The sequence below is a fragment of the Engystomops pustulosus genome, chromosome 7, assembly GCF_040894005.1.
Source record: "Engystomops pustulosus chromosome 7, aEngPut4.maternal, whole genome shotgun sequence".
NCBI lineage: Eukaryota > Metazoa > Chordata > Amphibia > Anura > Leptodactylidae > Engystomops > Engystomops pustulosus.
The window spans coordinates 37,122,250-37,141,079 of record NC_092417.1 but is presented as its reverse complement, the minus strand read 5'-3'; the positions used below and the strand labels follow the sequence as shown (position 1 = coordinate 37,141,079).

General features: G+C 41.5%; 1 protein-coding gene across 15 annotated transcripts in view; it reads right to left on the bottom strand.

Moving 5' to 3' along the window:
- The window catches only part of RYR3 (ryanodine receptor 3), a 434,191-nt gene that overhangs the window by 345,330 nt on the left and 70,031 nt on the right, over positions 1-18,830 (bottom strand). The window contains exon 1 of one of the 15 annotated variants that reach the window (XM_072115456.1): positions 10,388-10,571. The exons of the other annotated variants lie outside the window; for them this stretch is intronic. Coding sequence (XP_071971557.1) covers positions 10,388-10,435 — 48 coding nt within the window. The 5' untranslated portion in view covers positions 10,436-10,571. Of the gene's footprint in view, positions 1-10,387; positions 10,572-18,830 lie in introns of those variants that run through there. 15 annotated transcript variants of the gene reach the window in all.

Here is an 18,830-nt window from a genome sequence, read left to right as displayed (position 1 = left end):
GAGATTTTCTCCAATACAAGAACATTAGAATTCCTTTTTTCTTTATTTTATATTGCGCACACAGATTACGCAGCGCTGCACAGAGCTTGCCAAATCAGTCCCTGTCCCCAATGGGGTTCACATTCTAATCAACCTACCAGTATGTTTTGAAGTGTGGGAGGCATCCGGAGGACCCGGAGGAAGCCCACGCAAACAGATAAAGGGAGAATGGATCTTTGTATCAAAATCACCTTTAAAATAGAGATCCAAAAATTTGTGTGCAATTGTCATCCCATACACCTTTGTACTATGCTTAGACAATACAAAATATAGAAATTGCTATTAAAAATACTATGGCAAAAAAAATTAATGTTTCACAATAAGACGACCTTTTCCATGTTATTTGTAGGTGACGCCAGGTTCTCAGATATGACTGTGCCTACAATGCAAGAAAAGAACCCAGATTTCCAGGAATCACACACAAAACCAAGGGATTTCGGGAACCTTCTGTTCATCATGCAGGGACGATAGACAATGTTATTAACTACATCTGCATCAGCCGTGCTGAGATTTATTTAAATATGACATAAAGCCTTGTGAGATTTCCATGTGCTAGAATGAGTACACCATGAACGAGTAGCTCACTAGATATAGCTTTAATTGCCTCTTTCATTTGCTCAATGACTTTACGTTACTGGATTTCTATACAGAATTTGCTCATTCAATGGATTCTGAGATAAAATACAGGCAGTCCCCGGGTTACGTACAAGATACGTTCCTTGGGTTTGTACTTAAGTTGAATTTGTATGTAAGTCAGAACTGTGGGGGTCATTTACTAAGGGCCTGATTCGCGTTTTCCCGAAGTGTTACCCGGATATTTCCGATTTGCGTAGATTTTCCCTGTATTGCCCCGGGTTTTTGGCGCACGCGATCGGATTGTGGTGCATCAGCGTCGGCATGCACGTGACAGAAATCGGGGGGTGTGGCCGAACGAAAACCCGCCGGATTCGGAGAAACCGCCGCATTTAAAAAAAAAAAAGGGTCGCGGGACTCGCGCTTACCTTCACTCAGCCCAGCTCGGTGAACTCCAGTGCGTTCCGATGCTCTGCAGCGCAGCAGCGACACTTGGTGGACGTCGGAGGAACTACCTTAGTGAATCGCTGGAAGACCCGAATCCACCGCAGAGAACGCGCCGCTGGAACGTGAATGGGCCGGGTAAGTAAATCTGCCCCTGTATGTTTTATGATTGTAACCCCAGACAGAATTTTTTTTTTGGGGGGGGGGGTTTCAAATTTTTTTGCTGTAATGGGACCAAGGATTATCAATAAAGCTTCATTACAGACACCTTACAGCTGATCATTGCAGCCTGGGACTATAGTAACATCCAGAGAGCTTCACCAGAGGTTACAGTGGGCAGAGGGGTCTGTCTTTAACTAGGGGTCGTCTGTAAGTCGGGTGTCCTTAAGTAGGGGACCGCCTCTACATAATAAGTAGGGGTTCATAAAAATATAGTTTATCATATACATTACACTCAGTCTCACACTCCTGGAAATTGATCACCCAGGTCGGGTTTTCTGGATGTAGGAATCCTATATCTGTACATACCGATTACCAATGGTTGCATCATGTGTAATAAGCAGCACAGGCCACGTAGACATAGCCATTAGAAACGCTTAGAGTTTACTTACTAATGATCCTGAATGGCATTATGCAACAGACTTTGCTATTGTAATGCTGGCAGAGGCGGTGACATTGCTATATTATGTGACACCACTTTCCTTTAATGATTCAGAGATGATATTCATCATAAAATGACAACCATTCTTATAAAATGACAAAATTCTTACACTTAAAGGGAACCTGTCTTGAGAAATTGGCCTAATAAACCACCACCAGTCTGTTGTCGAACAGCTGAGCAGCTTCTAAATGATGTTTCCACCATGGCCTGGTGTGGTGGCAGCATTCACAAAATCAACTTTGAAGTGAGATGTAAATTGGTTTTATGAAGTCAAGGAGGCGGAGAGTTTAACACTGAAGTCAGGCTTTCCCGGTCTTAAAATGCCCCTTTCACTGTAATTGATGGTCCTGCGCCCCAGGGACATCATTGATCAGATCTCCTGAAGTCTGATGCATGATGTCAGTCACATGGCAGGAGGTGTTCAGAGAGGGAGAGCTTGACTTTAATGTTAAACTTTCCAACCCCCCCTGACTTAATACATGTAACTTACATCTAATTTCAAAGTTGATTTTCTGGATGATCCCACCACCCTGGGCAATGAAAGAAGCATGATCAAGAAGCTGTTCAACTTCTTGACAACACACTAGTAGTGGTTTATAAGGTCAGTTCTGATGACAGGTTCCCTTTAAGACTATCATTTGCATCCATTCACTCACACACAGCTTTGCTACATCCATTCACCTATACATAGCTCTACTACATCCATTCGCTCACACACAGCCCTGCTACATATTTTTACTCACACACAGCTCTACCACATCCATTCACTCAAAGCTCTGCTACATCCATTCACTCACACACAGCTCTGCCACATTCATTCACTCACACACAGCTTTGCTACATTCATTCACTCACACACAAACTCAAAGCTCTGCTACATCCATCCAATCAAACATAGCTTTGCTACATTCATTCACTCATACATAACCGGCAGAACTCACATATCCATGTGCTTAGGTTAATAACCATTTTGTTTACAGTGTTCTGGACCTGAAACCTAGAGCAATTCCTCAACATCAAGGTGACTAATGAAATACAATATCCAGTTTACATCTGCAACATTTAACCCTAATTCCTGCCCAGACACCTGGTTCCTCTTTTTTTTTAGTACTTAAAGTTTTTATTATACGCAAGGTTTCATTTTTCACTACGTTTTCCTTCCACAACACTTTAAAATGATATTCCGCATCCCTGGCCCTATTAAGTGACCTAACAAAATACATACAAGACAAATTTTGTTCAATTTATTAGATAAAACTTCACCCTTTGGAGCAAAATCTCGATCTGGTCTTTTTGTGGATGGCACCCTTGTTCTGTAATCTGCCTATATTCTTGACCTTTGCCCCCATATACTGGGGGTGTTAGCAGAATGATCTTTGATGTCTATATGTTTATGGTCAGGTCATGGTAGCATTACTCATGCTGTCGTAAACAGAGTAGAGGTCATGTATCCGTAGTCTATTTTACATGGCACATGTGCTTTTGTCATGATGTTGCTGAATTTGCAACATATTTTTGCCAAATAGCAATCCCACCCACCAGCTGGATGCCTGAAGGGAGAATCCATATATACCGAGAGCAAATGATGGAAGCCATCACGTCATAAAGACTTGTTGTATCTGTGACATATGTCATTACAGAATCACCGGACATAGTTTTAGCTGAATTAACCAGGTTCAAACCATACAGTATATAGAAAATAGTGTATATGGCTGTTTTGTACCTAAAATTAGCAACACCATTCATAGTTCTATTCTGGTCCTATAATTAGCCATGGGACACGTGTAAATTCCTTGCGTCACAAAATCTCCTTACAGAGTAATAGTAATTATTCCATTCACCAGCAGGAAGTCTCTTATCTGGAAGATGGGTCACACGAAGACCCTGTATCAATGATCTGTCATTATGCATCTGGCCACAGTCTCTTACACTCTGATAAAGACGAGTCTTTCAGGAAACACCTTTAATGTGGATGGAGACTGAGGACCTAGGAATCATTTCAGATCACTTGCACAATCTCTCTTGCTTTCTACATCATGCAATTGTCACTATTTTTGTACTGACCACTGTATCAGAATTGCAGAACCATAATACAGTGTCTTTAGAACTTTATGGGCCTATACTATGCTTGATTCTGGATTTTCTTATGTTAGAGATTGTTACCAGTGTGGTAATGCAAATAAAACAGAGTAGATATACTTCTATGATAGTCATTCATTAGGTATTATGAACCAGGTCAGCTCCAGGTATCAGTAGGCCCCTGGGCGACAGAGCCTCAGTGGGCCCCTTTGCAGTAAACTCACATGGCGGCATTTAAAATTCTGAAACTAAAACCTGTTCCCTAAAATATTCCCTAGTTTATCATGCCAAACAGCCCTCTCATGGTTATTGTATATGAAGCCCTCCTCACCCCCTATGGATTCATTAGATACAGCCCCCCTCAATCCCATGGATTCCATATGTACAGCTTATGTGGGCCCCCCAAGCAGCTCTGGGCCCCGACACTTTCCCAGTGCTGGCGCCGGCCCTGATTATGAACACCAAATTACTAATCTATCTATAATAATAACATGTGCATAAGATCTAAATCTACTACCTAGTTATTATGTGTATTGCTCAGCCATATGTGGGCCCCCCAAGCAGCTCTGGGCCCTGGCACTTGCCTAGTGCTGACGGCGGCGCTGATTATGACCACTTAATTTACATATAATAATAACATGTGCATAAGATCTAAATCTACTACCTAGTTATTATGAGTATTGCTCACTACCCCGTACTTCCACCCCACCATTTTCATTGGATACAAAATGTACCATGACATGTAATCCCTATGATTGCTCCAGCTACTATCCAAAGCAGAGGTACATTTTGTCACAAGTAAAAGCAACACAGTCAAATGAGCCATTGTGGATGATGAAGACTTAATGATCATTGAAGTGCAGGCTCAGCAGGTTCGCCTAGGAATAACACAGCTTGAAATGTAGCCTTTTCCATTAACAATGTCTATGCCATTTCATTCCATTAACCAAAGGAAAATGAGCATAAAATAAAAAAAAAAATATTGGGGCAAGGTAGTGTGTGTATACACTGCTTAGACTGTAGGTTTGGTTCTGGAGATAGCCAAGCAAATCACTTGAAAAACAATCAGAGGATTATTCAGGGTCTGTGCAGATCTAAGTCTACAGCCCCATAATGTTATCTTATAACATAGATCAGTCTACATATTATAACTACTAGAAGGGGCTGTAACAATTTATTTTACAATAATCAAAAAAAAAAATTAACACATATGCATTTTGTGGTTGATTATCCGTGATTCCATTTGCAAAAGCTCATGTCCTATCATGTTTTGTTCATTTTCTTGAATTTTTTTGAATTAGGGTTAGCATTAGGATAAGGGTCAACCCAAACACTAACGATGCCAATAAACCTGATGCTAACCCTAGCATTAACCATACCAATAACCCTACTGCTAACCTTTACACTAATCATACCAATAACCCTAATTCCCCTTACCGACATGTGACATAATAGTACGTCACATGTTGGCTGCGGGTCTATGGAGAGGGCTCACGGCTGAGTGCAGCAAACACTCACCGGTAACACACATGGTTGGTGCTGGCACCAATCACAGGTGTTAACCATATAAATACCTCCGGCAAAGCTACCGGAGGCATTTAAATCCCGGTGGCGCATGGGCACCACAATATTGGATGGATTTGATCGCCACTCCCTGCGAGGTACTCAAGGGCTGGCGATTGGTTACTATGACAGCCCTGGGCCATACAAACAACCGAGATTGTCTCGTTTTAACTCCTTCATTACAATGTGCGATTTGCACATTGTTATAAATAATGTGGTAAATTCCCATATACTGCCATAGTGTAGGTTAAAGTACCCTAGGGGGTCTGAAAATTAGTTAAAAAACGTAAAAAAAAATTTAATAAAAAAAATCTAACCATAGCAATAACCCTAATGCTAACCTTAACACTAACCATGCCAGGAACCCTAATGCTAACCCTAGCACTAACCATACCTATAACCCTAATGCTAACCCTAGCACTAACCATACCTATAACCCTAATGCTAACCCTAGCACTAACCATACCAATAACCCTAATGCTAACGCTAGCACTAACCATACCAATAACCCTAATGCTAACCCTAGCACTAACCATACCAATAACCCTAATGTTAACCCTAGCACTAACCATACCAATAACCCTAATGCTAACCCTAGCACTAACCATACCTATAACCCTAATGTTAACCCTAGCACTAACCATACCAATAACCCTAATGCTAACCCTAGCACTAACCATACCAATAACCCTAATGCTAACCCTAGCACTAACCATACCAATAACCCTAATGCTAACCCTAGCACTAACCATACCTATAACCCTAATGCTAACCCTAGCACTAACCATACCTATAACCCTAATGTTAACCCTAGCACTAACCATACCAATAACCCTTATGCTAACCCTAGCACTAACCATACCAATAACCCTAATGCTAACCCTAGCACTAACCATACCAATAACCCTAATGCTAACCCTAGCACTAACCATACCTATAACCCTAATGTTAACCCTAGCACTAACCATACCAATAACCCTAATGCTAACGCTAGCACTAACCATACCAATAACCCTAATGCTAACCCTAGCACTAACCATACCAATAACCCTACTGTTAACCCTAGCACTAACCATACCAATAACCCTAATGCTAACCCTAGCACTAACCATACCTATAACCCTAATGCTAACCCTAGCACTAACCATACCAATAACCCTAATGCTAACCCTAGCACTAACCATACCAATAACCCTAATGTTAACCCTAGCACTAACCATACCAATAACCCTAATGCTAACCCTAGCACTAACCATACCTATAACCCTAATGCTAACCCTAGCACTAACCATACCAATAACCCTAATGCTAACCCTAGCACTAACCATACCAATAACCCTAATGCTAACCCTAGCACTAACCATACCAATAACCCTAATGCTAACCCTAGCACTAACCATACCAATAACCCTAATGTTAACCCTAGCACTAACCATACCAATAACCCTAATGCTAACCCTAGCACTAACCATACCTATAACCCTAATGCTAACCCTAGCACTAACAATACCAATAACCCTAATGCTAACCCTAGCACTAACCATACCAATAACCCTAATGCTAACCCTAGCACTAACCATACCAATAACCCTAATGCTAACCCTAGCACTAACCATACCAATAACCCTAATGTTAACCCTAGCACTAACCATACCATTAACCCTACTGCTAACATTAACACTAACCATAGCAATAACCCTAATGCTACCCCTAGCACTAACCATACCAATAACCGCAATGCTAACCCTAGCACTAACCATACCAATAACCCTAATGTTAACCCTAGCACTAACCATACCAATAACCCTACTGCTTACCTTAATACCCTGACACCAATCATAACAAAAAACCTAATCCTAGACCTAACAATAACCCAAACGCTAACACTAAACATACAAATCCTAACTAAAACCGAAATGAAAAATTTGTAGGAAATTAACAAAATGAGACCTTTTTATAAAAAAGAAAATCAGTGTCTTAGAGGGCTAGAGGGGGTTTGTCTGCAGCAAATCAGTAAAAATAAGCTTTGATTTGACACAGGAAAAATTTGAATATTCGTTCTATGAAACGAGGAATAGATTTACTCATCTCTAATAATGTATTGTAATAGTGTATTACAGGCCAGTATTGAAAAAAATGTATTAACTCTAATTATTGGTATTGTTAATGGATATCTGTAATCATGTCAAAAACATTTAGAAATTCAAAATATCACACAAAATGTCCTAATGTAATCTACCTTTACATAGTGCGAGTCAAGCACTTGTCTGGCTGATTTATGTTTCCAGACTAGCCCATAAAGAAAGTATGCATGGTTATTATAAGGAGAGGGGAATAGGACACCATCATTGAAACTTCTAAGATCATCAACAGATCGCTGACCCACAGAAACGTCAGCAGATCACCTCAAAAGTGAAGGTTTTGTCTGACTAATGTACTGTATATGGCCTGCCTAACCATGTTCATTGGTGTTATTTTCTGGGACCAAACAAAGTTTTGCTTGTGAAACTAGGAGCCAGAGATGCACCATAATCAGAGACCTTTTAGAAAATACTGAAGCCCACAAATTCTTCATTTAGTGACAATCCACCAAGACCTTCCCCCTAACCTCTAAAAGCCAGATCTAACTTGACAAAGGTCCGGATGAGCGAAACGTCATAATTTTTGATCTGTTACTTAAACTTCCTCTTTACTTTTATATTATAGTGAAGGCTATACTATGTGAAATGTTCACTAAAATAAAATAAGAGAAAGAACATTCTGCCATGTTGGATACGGATTGGATTGAGAATCCCACATTGAGCACCACCACTCCACTGTGCGGTGTCTACTGTTCTAAATACAATGGCCTCCATAACAGTCTGCGGGACATATTTGGAAGATATCCTACTCTAGAAGCAGAATAGGGGTCATACACTGACCCCACTTTAATGTGAGGTCATGCAGTTACACAGAAAGGCTTGGGGCTACATAGCTCTACCATGGATAATGAAACCCTAAAATGGGAATAATTTAAACAGTGGTTTTCCCACTTGGGAATGTTTCTATATGTGGCTCTATATGTTGTTAAAAACAGATTCCCTGTTAAAAGTGAAGGAAAATAGAACAATAATTGCTAATTGAAGAACGTAAAACCTGCATATAGACAACAGTGGTCAAAGGTTGTTTGGCCCACCAGAACCATGGGATCCTCTGGTGGGCCCAAGCTCTGGCACAATATATGGCTCCAAAAGATATTACAGTTTGAAGACTACTTGGGTCCATTTCCTAGATGCTAATAGAAGGTAGGCCCAAAGATCCTCAGCCCAACATTTGTAGCGGTTACTAATAAAATATGTAATTGGTAATTTATCCTAATTATTTGCTAACGCTGCTGCAAAATGAATGTAAAGCTGTAAGTCGTAGTAAGTGTTGTGTGCTGTCTGTAACTATGTGCATTCTCCATGGACAGTCCTAAGACATGGCACTATCCCCTCTATATTTTACATGGCTGGTCTGCTTGATCCAATATTGACAGCAGCTAATAAATGACATTAAAAACTATTCAGGCGGACCGCGTACAAGAATTTATGGGGTTGTTAAGCAAATATCCTCTAAGTATCACATCTAAACCCCAAAGCTTACAAGTCAGTTTAGGATGGATTTGTGGTTCTAGAATAAACACAGCTGGCTATGATAGATGGTGACAGACAGAATCTGGGCTAACTAGACCCATGTGCTCACATATGAATTCTGTTCGTATCATACATACTTCATTAAAAGGGATGGGTCATATAGAAAAAGTGGGATTTAAAGGGACAGTATGCAGCAAGATGACATAAGCTTAGAAGTTATACAATATCCTGAAAACAGTTCCCTTATATATAGTGATATGCATTCGAGGGAACATACATACACTTCCTGTCTGCAATCCCATTGAAGAACAATATAGTCCGCCTCTCCCCAGCTTGAGACGGCAGGTTGCAAACAACAATAGATTGCCTATATCTACCCAACGAATGGTGATTAGATACACTTTGGGCTAAGTGTGGCTTTAAGAGCCCTTTGCACACCTGACAATGCAGGATTGGCAGCCCCAGTGCTCTTAGGGGTTAAGGACATTATCTCTAACAATGCCGTCCAGTGACATGATGTGTGTGTGTGCTTTGTAGGGAAGGGAAGCAGCTCTCTGCAGAGCCGCAGACAACACATCTCCTCTCAGCTCTGCAGAAATGGCCAATGATGTCTGAATTTTCCTCCTTTTACGGCAAATATTTGACCGCCCAGACTCGTTATCCTGAGCGATAATTAACAAACGCATCTCCGCAGCTTTAACCTCTAATTCACATTTCTTTCCCAGCAAGAAGAAGAAGAAGAAGAAAAAAAAAAAAAAAAGATTCCTCGGAGTCTTGAGGAAAGGTCATGCGCCTTGTGCGGAGTGGATATTAGATATTATTAGACAGGGTTCCCTCATCTACTTCCAAACTATGTGAGACCGGTAGAGCTGCACCTGCTACATATGCAACTGCGGTAATGCAAAATAATAATACAAGAGCAAAGCCCCACAGACACCGGGGTAGTAGCTGCTCACCTATGCACATATCATATAGGCAAGGAACAAAGTTCAGGGGGTGCTGCACAGATTGGGTTATATCCAATAGTTTTCTGTCTTTCTGGAGGAGAGCACATTGGCATGCACTGCTATAAAACAGCATGAACGACAACAACAATAACAATAATAATAATAATAACTGTATTTACAGAATTAAGAAACCGACTAAATAACGACTATAGAAAACCAAACATCAATCAAACAACAGGAGAGCGGTCTCTGTCCACCAGAGCTTACACTCTACAGTGCTAGCGTCTTCAGTCCGTCCATGGTTCAGACTTCTGTCTCGCATAGAAGTCTGTGGGTAACGTATGACAAGTCTGAAGGATAGACACATTGCCAGGGATTACGGCTATGTATTGGGTATATACACAGATAGCCAATACAATGGCTGCTGGCTGCAAAATCCTACACCGTACAATAGAAATGGTACTCACAGTGCGGAGGAATTGAATCTCATCCTCCACTTCGCCCCCTTCAGCCATGGCTCTTGAGGAGTCAGCTCTGCTAAGACTATGCTAGCCTCCACTGACGGCTCAGCGTGCTGTGCAGCTCTTCTCCTAGCAATATTAGCATACAGCTAATCCACAGCCATATAGGGAGCAGCAGAGCTACCGTGTACTAACTCTACTGCACTGCAGACTGTCAACCCCCTCACTGCCAGCAGCACAATCACACACTCCCAGACATCACCACACTGATCATATATCACAGGCTGCCTATATATAAGCAGGGGTCAATTTGCATGCATGTAAATACTCCGCTATACATTTATCTATACATGCATATGCATGATTCCCGCTCAAGGTGATGTTTTCCATGGATTTTGCAAAACCGGTGCATTGCTACGAAGGGAACCGGGCAAATACTTCACCTTTTCCCATTACTATTAGATTGCGTTACTCATCTTTATTCCAAAAAACACACACATAGACAACATCACATTGCTAATAACCCCTCTGCAGTTACAGTTTTGCCCAGACTCGGAGAGAACATGTTTGCAAGTTGCAAACCTTCTGTAGCGTCGGTCTGTGAAATCATTACGTTCCGCTCTGCAGAGCTGTGATGCACTGCGATATGCTGTAATATTTTTATTACTGCTCTCCCATTGGGTTGGCTGTTACGATATATATGCTGTATTATGAATGCGGGTCACATCGAAATGCAAAGCTCTGGCCATGGCTAGCTCCTTTCTTAATGAGATCTATGACAGCCTACTAGGACTACAGGGTATACAGGCTGCTGAGCTTAGGACAAAAATCAATCAGTTGCGTATCAAGCGATAAAATCTTTGCCGCTGCATTTTTCTGTAACCCTACATATAGTCTAGTCTCACACATTGTTACATGATAGCAGAGCCATCCAAGAAGAGACATAGATGTAGCCGGGCCGGACACAGCGAAGTGAAATGCTTGGATGATTGAGTGAATTACTAGGGAAACTTATCAGACATAATTGTAATAGTAACTCATACTTGGCATCTGACAATGATAATTCGCCGTAACTCACACGAGAATTTATTGGTTGCGTTGAGTCATCAGAAAATGTTATAGAATTCAGTAAAATCCTTTTGTTTATAATGTTCTCCGTGTATATTTTTACTAAAGATAAAACATAATCTTAATTTATTGGACATAATCCAATAAATCCAATATTATTGCTGCAATATAATGGGGCCGTCACGGTGTTGTCATATAGGATAAGTCATAAATATTGGATCGATAAGAACCCCAACAAATAAACCAAGGGAACTGCAGCTCAGTTTGCAATTAAGAAAAAGTATATGTAATCAATATTGGATCGATGAGGAATCAACCATGAGATTCCCAACAAATAAACCAAGGGAACTGTAACTCGGGTCCCATTAAAACAAAGAGCTTCCCTTATGTACCCAGGGCATAGAAAATGACGATTCATTATATACCCCCGGCGCATGATGTGACTGATATACTAACAGGTTACAGTATATCTTCTTGGTATATTAGGCTCACAATCCTGGTGCAAGGATCTTGTCACAAGCTATAGCCCTCCCCTGTCCATGGGGGCTGCTATGCTTTTACATTGGCCCATACTAATAATACATTAGACCGCTTGTGCTGGGTATTGTAGTTACTCGACTGTCTCATGACAGTTTGGCACATCTCTAACAGATCGCATTGGAAAGAGATGTGTAACCCTGCTGACCGCTCCATCTAAAGGCTTACCAAGATTGGGGGTTCCCATTTTTATTATACAGGCAGTCCCCGGGTTACATACAAGATAGGGTCTGTAGGTTTGTTCTTAAGTTGAATTTGTATGTAAGTCGGAACTGTATATTTTATCATTGTAATCACAGCCAGAACTTTTTTGGTCTCTGTGACAATTGGATTTTAAAAATGTTGGATTGTTATAAGAACCGGGAGTAACACTAAAGCTTCATTACAGACACCTGTGATAACTGTTACAGCTGATTATTGTAGCCTAGGACTAAAGTACAATAAATTACCAATATCCAGAGGTCCGTTTGTAACTAGGGGTCGTATGTAAGTCGAGTGTTCTTAAGTAGGGGACCGCCTGTATTCACAAATGGAGACCTCAGCATTTGCCATGTAAATCCATTAGGCTTCTCCTTTGAGTTGAGTTGTCATATGATTTCATGCAAAAGTCCCATATTGTTACCAAATAAAGATAGTTCACAATTTTACTCAAAAAAAAAAAACCCGAACCCTAATATGGCTACATTGACAGAAAATTAAAATGTTATCACTGTTGGCATGTGACAAAGGATATATGCCCAAAATGGCTTGCTCATTTAGGCTCAGGGCTTAAAATACTAATGCAAAACTCTCTTTTAAAGAGTTCGCAGTTTAAAAATACATTTTGTCTTTCTTCCATCTTCTGTTCCCCTTTGGATTCTATGAACAGAGTAGTAGCTTTTGTTTTATGTAGAAAAAACTAAGCTGGCTCCTGCACTATTTTTCTGCAATAAATAACAGACAGCCATAACGAAAGCTGCCAAAAACAAGTGTGAACTGAACCTAACAAACACAATCAGGTTCTCAGCACTCAGCCGTAGTTTCCACATACCTGTGTGTAAGCCATCTGTCGATCCACAAAACTCTGAGGCAGTCTTATTGCTTCTCATGTCTGGTTTTCTCATTCAGAAATTTGACTTGAAACTGTGTTTCCCTATAAAGAATGGCTGGACCATTACACTAGCTCTTATACCTCTTGTGTCACCCCCTCATCCTCATAGACTGTAAGCTCTTGTGTCACCCCCTCATCCTCATAGACTGTAAGCTCTTGTATCACCCCCTTATCCTCATAGACTGTAAGCTCTTGTGTCACCCCCTCATCCTTACAGACTGTAAGCTCTTGTGTGACCCCCTCATCCTCATAGACTGTAAGCTCTTGTGTCACCCCCTCATTCTCATAGACTGTAAGCTCTTGTGTCACCCCCTCATCCTCATAGACTGTAAGCTCTTGTGTCACCCCCTCATCCTCATAGACTGTAAGCTCTTGTGTCACCCCCTCATCCTCATAGACTGTAAGCTCTTGTGTCACCCTCTCATCCTCATAGACTGTAAGCTCGTGTCACCCCCTTATCCTCATAGACTGTAAGCTCTTGTGTCACCCCTCATCCTCATAGACTGTAAGCTCTTGTGTCACCCCCTCATCCTCATAGAATGTAAGCTCTTGTGTCACCCCCTCATCCTCATAGACTGTAAGCTCTTGTGTCAGCCCCTCATCCTCATAGACTGCAAGCTCGTGTCACCCCCTTATCCTCATAGACTGGAAGCTCTTGTGTCACCCCCTCATCCTCATAGACTGTAAGCTCTTGTGTCACCCTCTCATCCTCATAGACTGTAAGCTCTTGTGTCACCCCCTCATCCTCATAGACTGTAAGCTCTTGTGTCATCCCCTCCTCCTCATAGACTGTAAGCTCTTGTGTCATCCCCTCCTCCTCATAGACTGTAAGCTCTTGTGTCATCCCCTCATCCTCATAGACTGTAAGCTCTTGCGAGCAGTGCCCTCACTCCCAAGAAAACTTGGAGATGTATTAGATGCCTCATAATAGTAAAGATGTCCATGCAAGCATTAGGTGACGTGCATTACTCAAGTCTGCCATAGGGGTCCGCAAAAGAGAGAAGAATCCTCAACTTTAATATTGTCATAAAATACTCAAGTAGGCAAAAAAGTATGAAAAGTGAACATCAAGAGAAAATTATGCAGATTTGGTTGTGTATTTTAGTACATCCATCTAGACCGGACAATGCACATCACATGATGCTTGCGTGGACATCTAAAGAGTAAGGAGTCTAAAAGAGGACACCCACTACTAACACCTGCCCAAAGAATTGAAATGTAGCAAATTTTAAAATTCACACCACATGTCATTTTTCATGCAAAAAAACATGACATTTTTGAAAAGTGGTGAAAATGTATAGATGCTGAGGCAGCATAAAGTATGTGAACACAGCCCCTAAAATAAATAATAATTGATTGTATAGTATATAATATCAGGCTGGCAGGGAGCTATTATCTCAGAAATTGTCACTGTAATTTGGGCACCATATGTAATATTATGGTGTTAATTGAAAGCTGTGGCTGTATTATTTAAATAGAAAAACATTATGAAAAGCACAACATGTGGTGCGCGGAGTATATTGATATAATACACTTTAATATAGAAGATTTGCAAGGTATTCATTCAAGCAATCAAGTAATCTTATGCTCATGTCGCTTGTGGGACAGAACAAATGTAGGAAAAGGAAAATTACATTGAAAAATGTAAATCAGAAATCACATTTAAAGGGGTTTTCCCACGAAGACAAGTTAGACCCTTCGCCGCTCCTCAGACTAATGGAGCAGACAGTTGCGCATGACCGTTCTGCTCCATATATCTCTATGAAGCTGACGGAAATTGTTGAGCGCCGATCTCCGTCAGCTCCAAAGAGATTAATGGAGCAGACCGGTCATGCGCGGCCTTATGCTCAATTAGTCTGATGAGCGGCGAGGGTCAGTCGGACCCCTCTTTTTTGAAATCTGTGGGGGTCTCAGCACTGATCAGCAAGTTAAGCCCTATCCTGTGGATAGGGCCTGAGTTGTCTTTGTGGGAAAACCCCTTTAAAGTCTAAAACGATTTCCTTATTTAACCCTTAGAAATACTGCTGTTGAAAAGACTTCCGAAGCACTTTGGAATGGATGATGGTAGATTTTTTTTAGGTTGTGAAAACAAAGCCTGTAAGAAAATGGTGCAACCGCGCTTTGTTCTACCGCATTTGGAATTTTTCAGCTCCCCGGTACATGGCACGGAATATTAAATGGTTCCATCAGAAATTATCACTTGCTTCACACAAGAAAGGTCATGTACTAGTTAGCAAAAAAAATTTACTTACATTTACTTACACGGTCCTGTCACGATCCCCGAGGTGCATTGTCTGACGAGGATGAAGTCCAGCGCGATTCACCAAGATCGTGCGCCCAATATCTTGCATGTGTCGCTTCCCCGCTGAGGTCCGGCAGAGTTCACCTTCTTCTTCCCGGTGTATATGAGTGCATGTCTTGCGACACAATTTGAATTGTAAATCCCACGCTTAGTCCGAATCAGTGGGGTTGTCCGACGGCCACGCCCCCGATTTGTGTCGCGTGAAAGTCGGCGTGATTGTGCCTAAAACCAATCGCCAAAAAACACTGTTAAATGCACCGCACATCGGAAATAGTTGGGAAACCCGACAGAAATGCACTCAGCGGACCCTTAGTAAATGTGCCCCCATTGTATTATATAATTGCATAAAAATACCAAGTAACCATTGCATTTTAGTGGACACAATGGGGCAGATTTACTTACCCGGTCCGTTCGCGATCCAGCGGCGCGTTCTCTGCGCTGGATTCGGGTCCGGCCGGGATTCACTAAGGTAGTTCCTCCGCCGTCCACCAGGTGGCGCTGCTGCGCTGAAGTTCCCCGGAGGCGTGCTGGAATGCCCTGAAATTCACCGGCCTATACCTGGTGAAGGTAAGTGTAATTTTCGCGACACATTTTTTTTCTTAAATGCGGCGGTTTTTCCGAATCCGTCGAGTTTTCGTTCGGCCACGCCCCCCGATTTCCGTCGCGTGCATGCCAGCGCCGATGCGCCACAATCTGATCGCGTGCGCCAAAATCCCGGGGCAATTCAGGTACAATCGGCGCAAATCGGAAATATTCGGGTAACACGTCGGGAAAACGTGAATCGGGCCCTTAGTAAATGACCCCCATTGGATATTATGGAGTCACATGTGGCATATCTGTCATAGAAATGTTACTGATTAATAATCCATTCTATTTGTCTGAATAGGATTGTTTTTGTAAAAATGTTTTTTCTATGAGACCCATTCAGACAAATGACCCAATCGCAAAGGTTTCAGAAACTTATCTGCTACATATAAAATCATCACATTGTTGTCTTTCCTGCTTTAATGTGATGACTGTGATGACTCAGGGGGACACATGTATCAAACTATCAAACTTTTGGCTTCCCTTTTTTTTTAATTTGAGACTTTTCATGGTACTTGTGCTCATTTATGAGGGGTTTTTTTGCACCTCAGACAGTCTCCCTTCAAAGTTCTCAGTTCTTTAGTTTTTTGCAGTGTTTCCTGATGCCAGATGTGAAAGTTTTGGAGCAAATCTATGGCTGCCCCTGACCAGGCGTAGAAATGAGCTATTGAGCATCTATTGGAGACGTTTTGCAACTTTTGTTTTGTGTTGAGCAAATGCCACATGTATCAAAAATGAAAAACCACTAAGATCCATCTGACCAGCAGAAAAGCTTAGAAAAGTCTGAAAAAAACGGATGGACTAAGCCTGACTTATGATACATGTGAATGAAGTTATGTTCCGGCTCACCATCCTCCTGATTGATTGTTTCCACTCAAGCGCGGTCCAACCCACTGCAAGGGCTAATCCCAAATTTCAACACGTTTCTGCTTGAAACACATTGATGTTTGGGATTTTACTGCAACCTGTAAATTGTAAATTTGTTTATGATACATGTGCCCCACTAAGTGGCCATAGTCATTAAGGTATCGGCCACCTATACCAAACACTACAACAAGTCCTGGTGGATGGAGGGGGCCGTGCAGTCATTAGTGTATCACTCCCATAACAGTGGTTGGATATAGAAAGCCCTGTATCCTACTGCCTGGGGTCACCTGTGACCTGCGGCTAATGGCAGAAAAAGCTAAATTTTAACAAAGTAAGTATAATATGGGTGACACTCTCAGGGTCTTATTAACAAAGCTTATACCTTAAGCTTTGGTATAAGTGGCCAATCCCTTTAGTGGTAGTACCATATTTTTCGGACTATAAGGCACACAAAAAATCCTTTGATTTTCTCAGAATTCAAAGGTACGCCTTATAGTCCAGTGCGCCTTATATATGAACAGTACTTACAGACAACAGCTGCCTTGAACAGTGCACAGGTCTGCCACCTGCTGGTCATTCATCCTTATAATAAGGTGCGCCTTATAATACGGTGCGCCTTATATATGAAACTAGATGTTTTAGCAGGCATTTATTGATGGTGCGCCTTATACTTCGGTGCAACTTATAGTCCGAAAAATACGGTAATACTGTTTGGTGTATAACACACTTTTTTGTATTTTCAGGACCAAAGCTTACTTTGCTACTAGCCCCATGAAGGTTACGGATAACTCCTTATATATATTTTCTTTCATATTTAAATCAACCGTGGAGCAGGAAAATAGAGACCAAAGTGTGAAGCGAAACTGAAGTTGAGATTTGGCACAGAGCAGTACACAGGTTTACAGTCCAAATAGAGAAGTAAGGACATACTTGATTTCAAGTAGACGTAAGAGTAAACATAAGAGTGATCTGGCCAGGCTAGAAGCAGTTTGTTATCTTAAATGTCTTTCTGAGAACCTATATGAATATACTAACCAGCAGTATGATACTAATGCGCTCTGCTCTATATGCAGTATATCCTCCAACTCAATGTACTCTGTAAAAATGAGAATAATATTTTACTATTTCTGTATTTTAAAAATTCCCCCGACAGTGAGAGTAAAGTGGAACACATGTTCTTAAATAAGTGCCCCCACTTTTTCCGGAACCTGAGCCCTATGCTCCTAGAAAGTTTGTGTTGAATTGTACTCATGTAGTGTGCGTCCGGGCCCCTAGACCTTTAGAGTACTGGGAAAGTGGTTGGCCATTATGTTCCCTGGAGAAGAATTGGAAGGACTGTGCTCTCCTGGCAATCTCAGGACACAGGGGTTTTCATTATGCAATAGGGGGAAGTTAGTTAAGTTGATGTTAGGTGTTTTTCCTAAAAGAAAAATAACAAAATAACCCCCCTAAACTAAATATATTTTCATAAACTGCCATTAGAGAGCATTGCCTCTATCCCTTCATTGTCCCTCTACATGCCTGTAAACCTAAGCAAAGAGGTCCTAAAGCTGTATGCATATGACCTGTAAAATGTCCAATGAGTCATTAGCATATTCAAGCTGTCCAGCTTATTCATGAGTGAGAGGCACAGCCACACCCCCAGTGCTTGACTGATAGCCTGTATAATGGTGTAATGTCTCCTCCATGTGCTTCCTGGTGCTGGTGGCCATGCCCCCTGCAGCCTGTGTGTATGAGATACTCCTATACACATGACTGACAGCCTGTATAACGGTGTGAGGTATAATTGTGTAATGGCTCCTCCATGTGTCACCTGGGGCTGGCGGCCCCTGCAGCCTGTGTGTGTATAGGAAAGGTACAACAGCTCCAGGCAGCCATGTTATAGCAGAACAGGTCAGGTACTTGTGTAGCTGATGTCTCTCACATGTGTATTAGGAGAGACAGCATGTCAGCAGATAAAGCACAGACACTAGCAATGCTTTACTATACATTACACACAG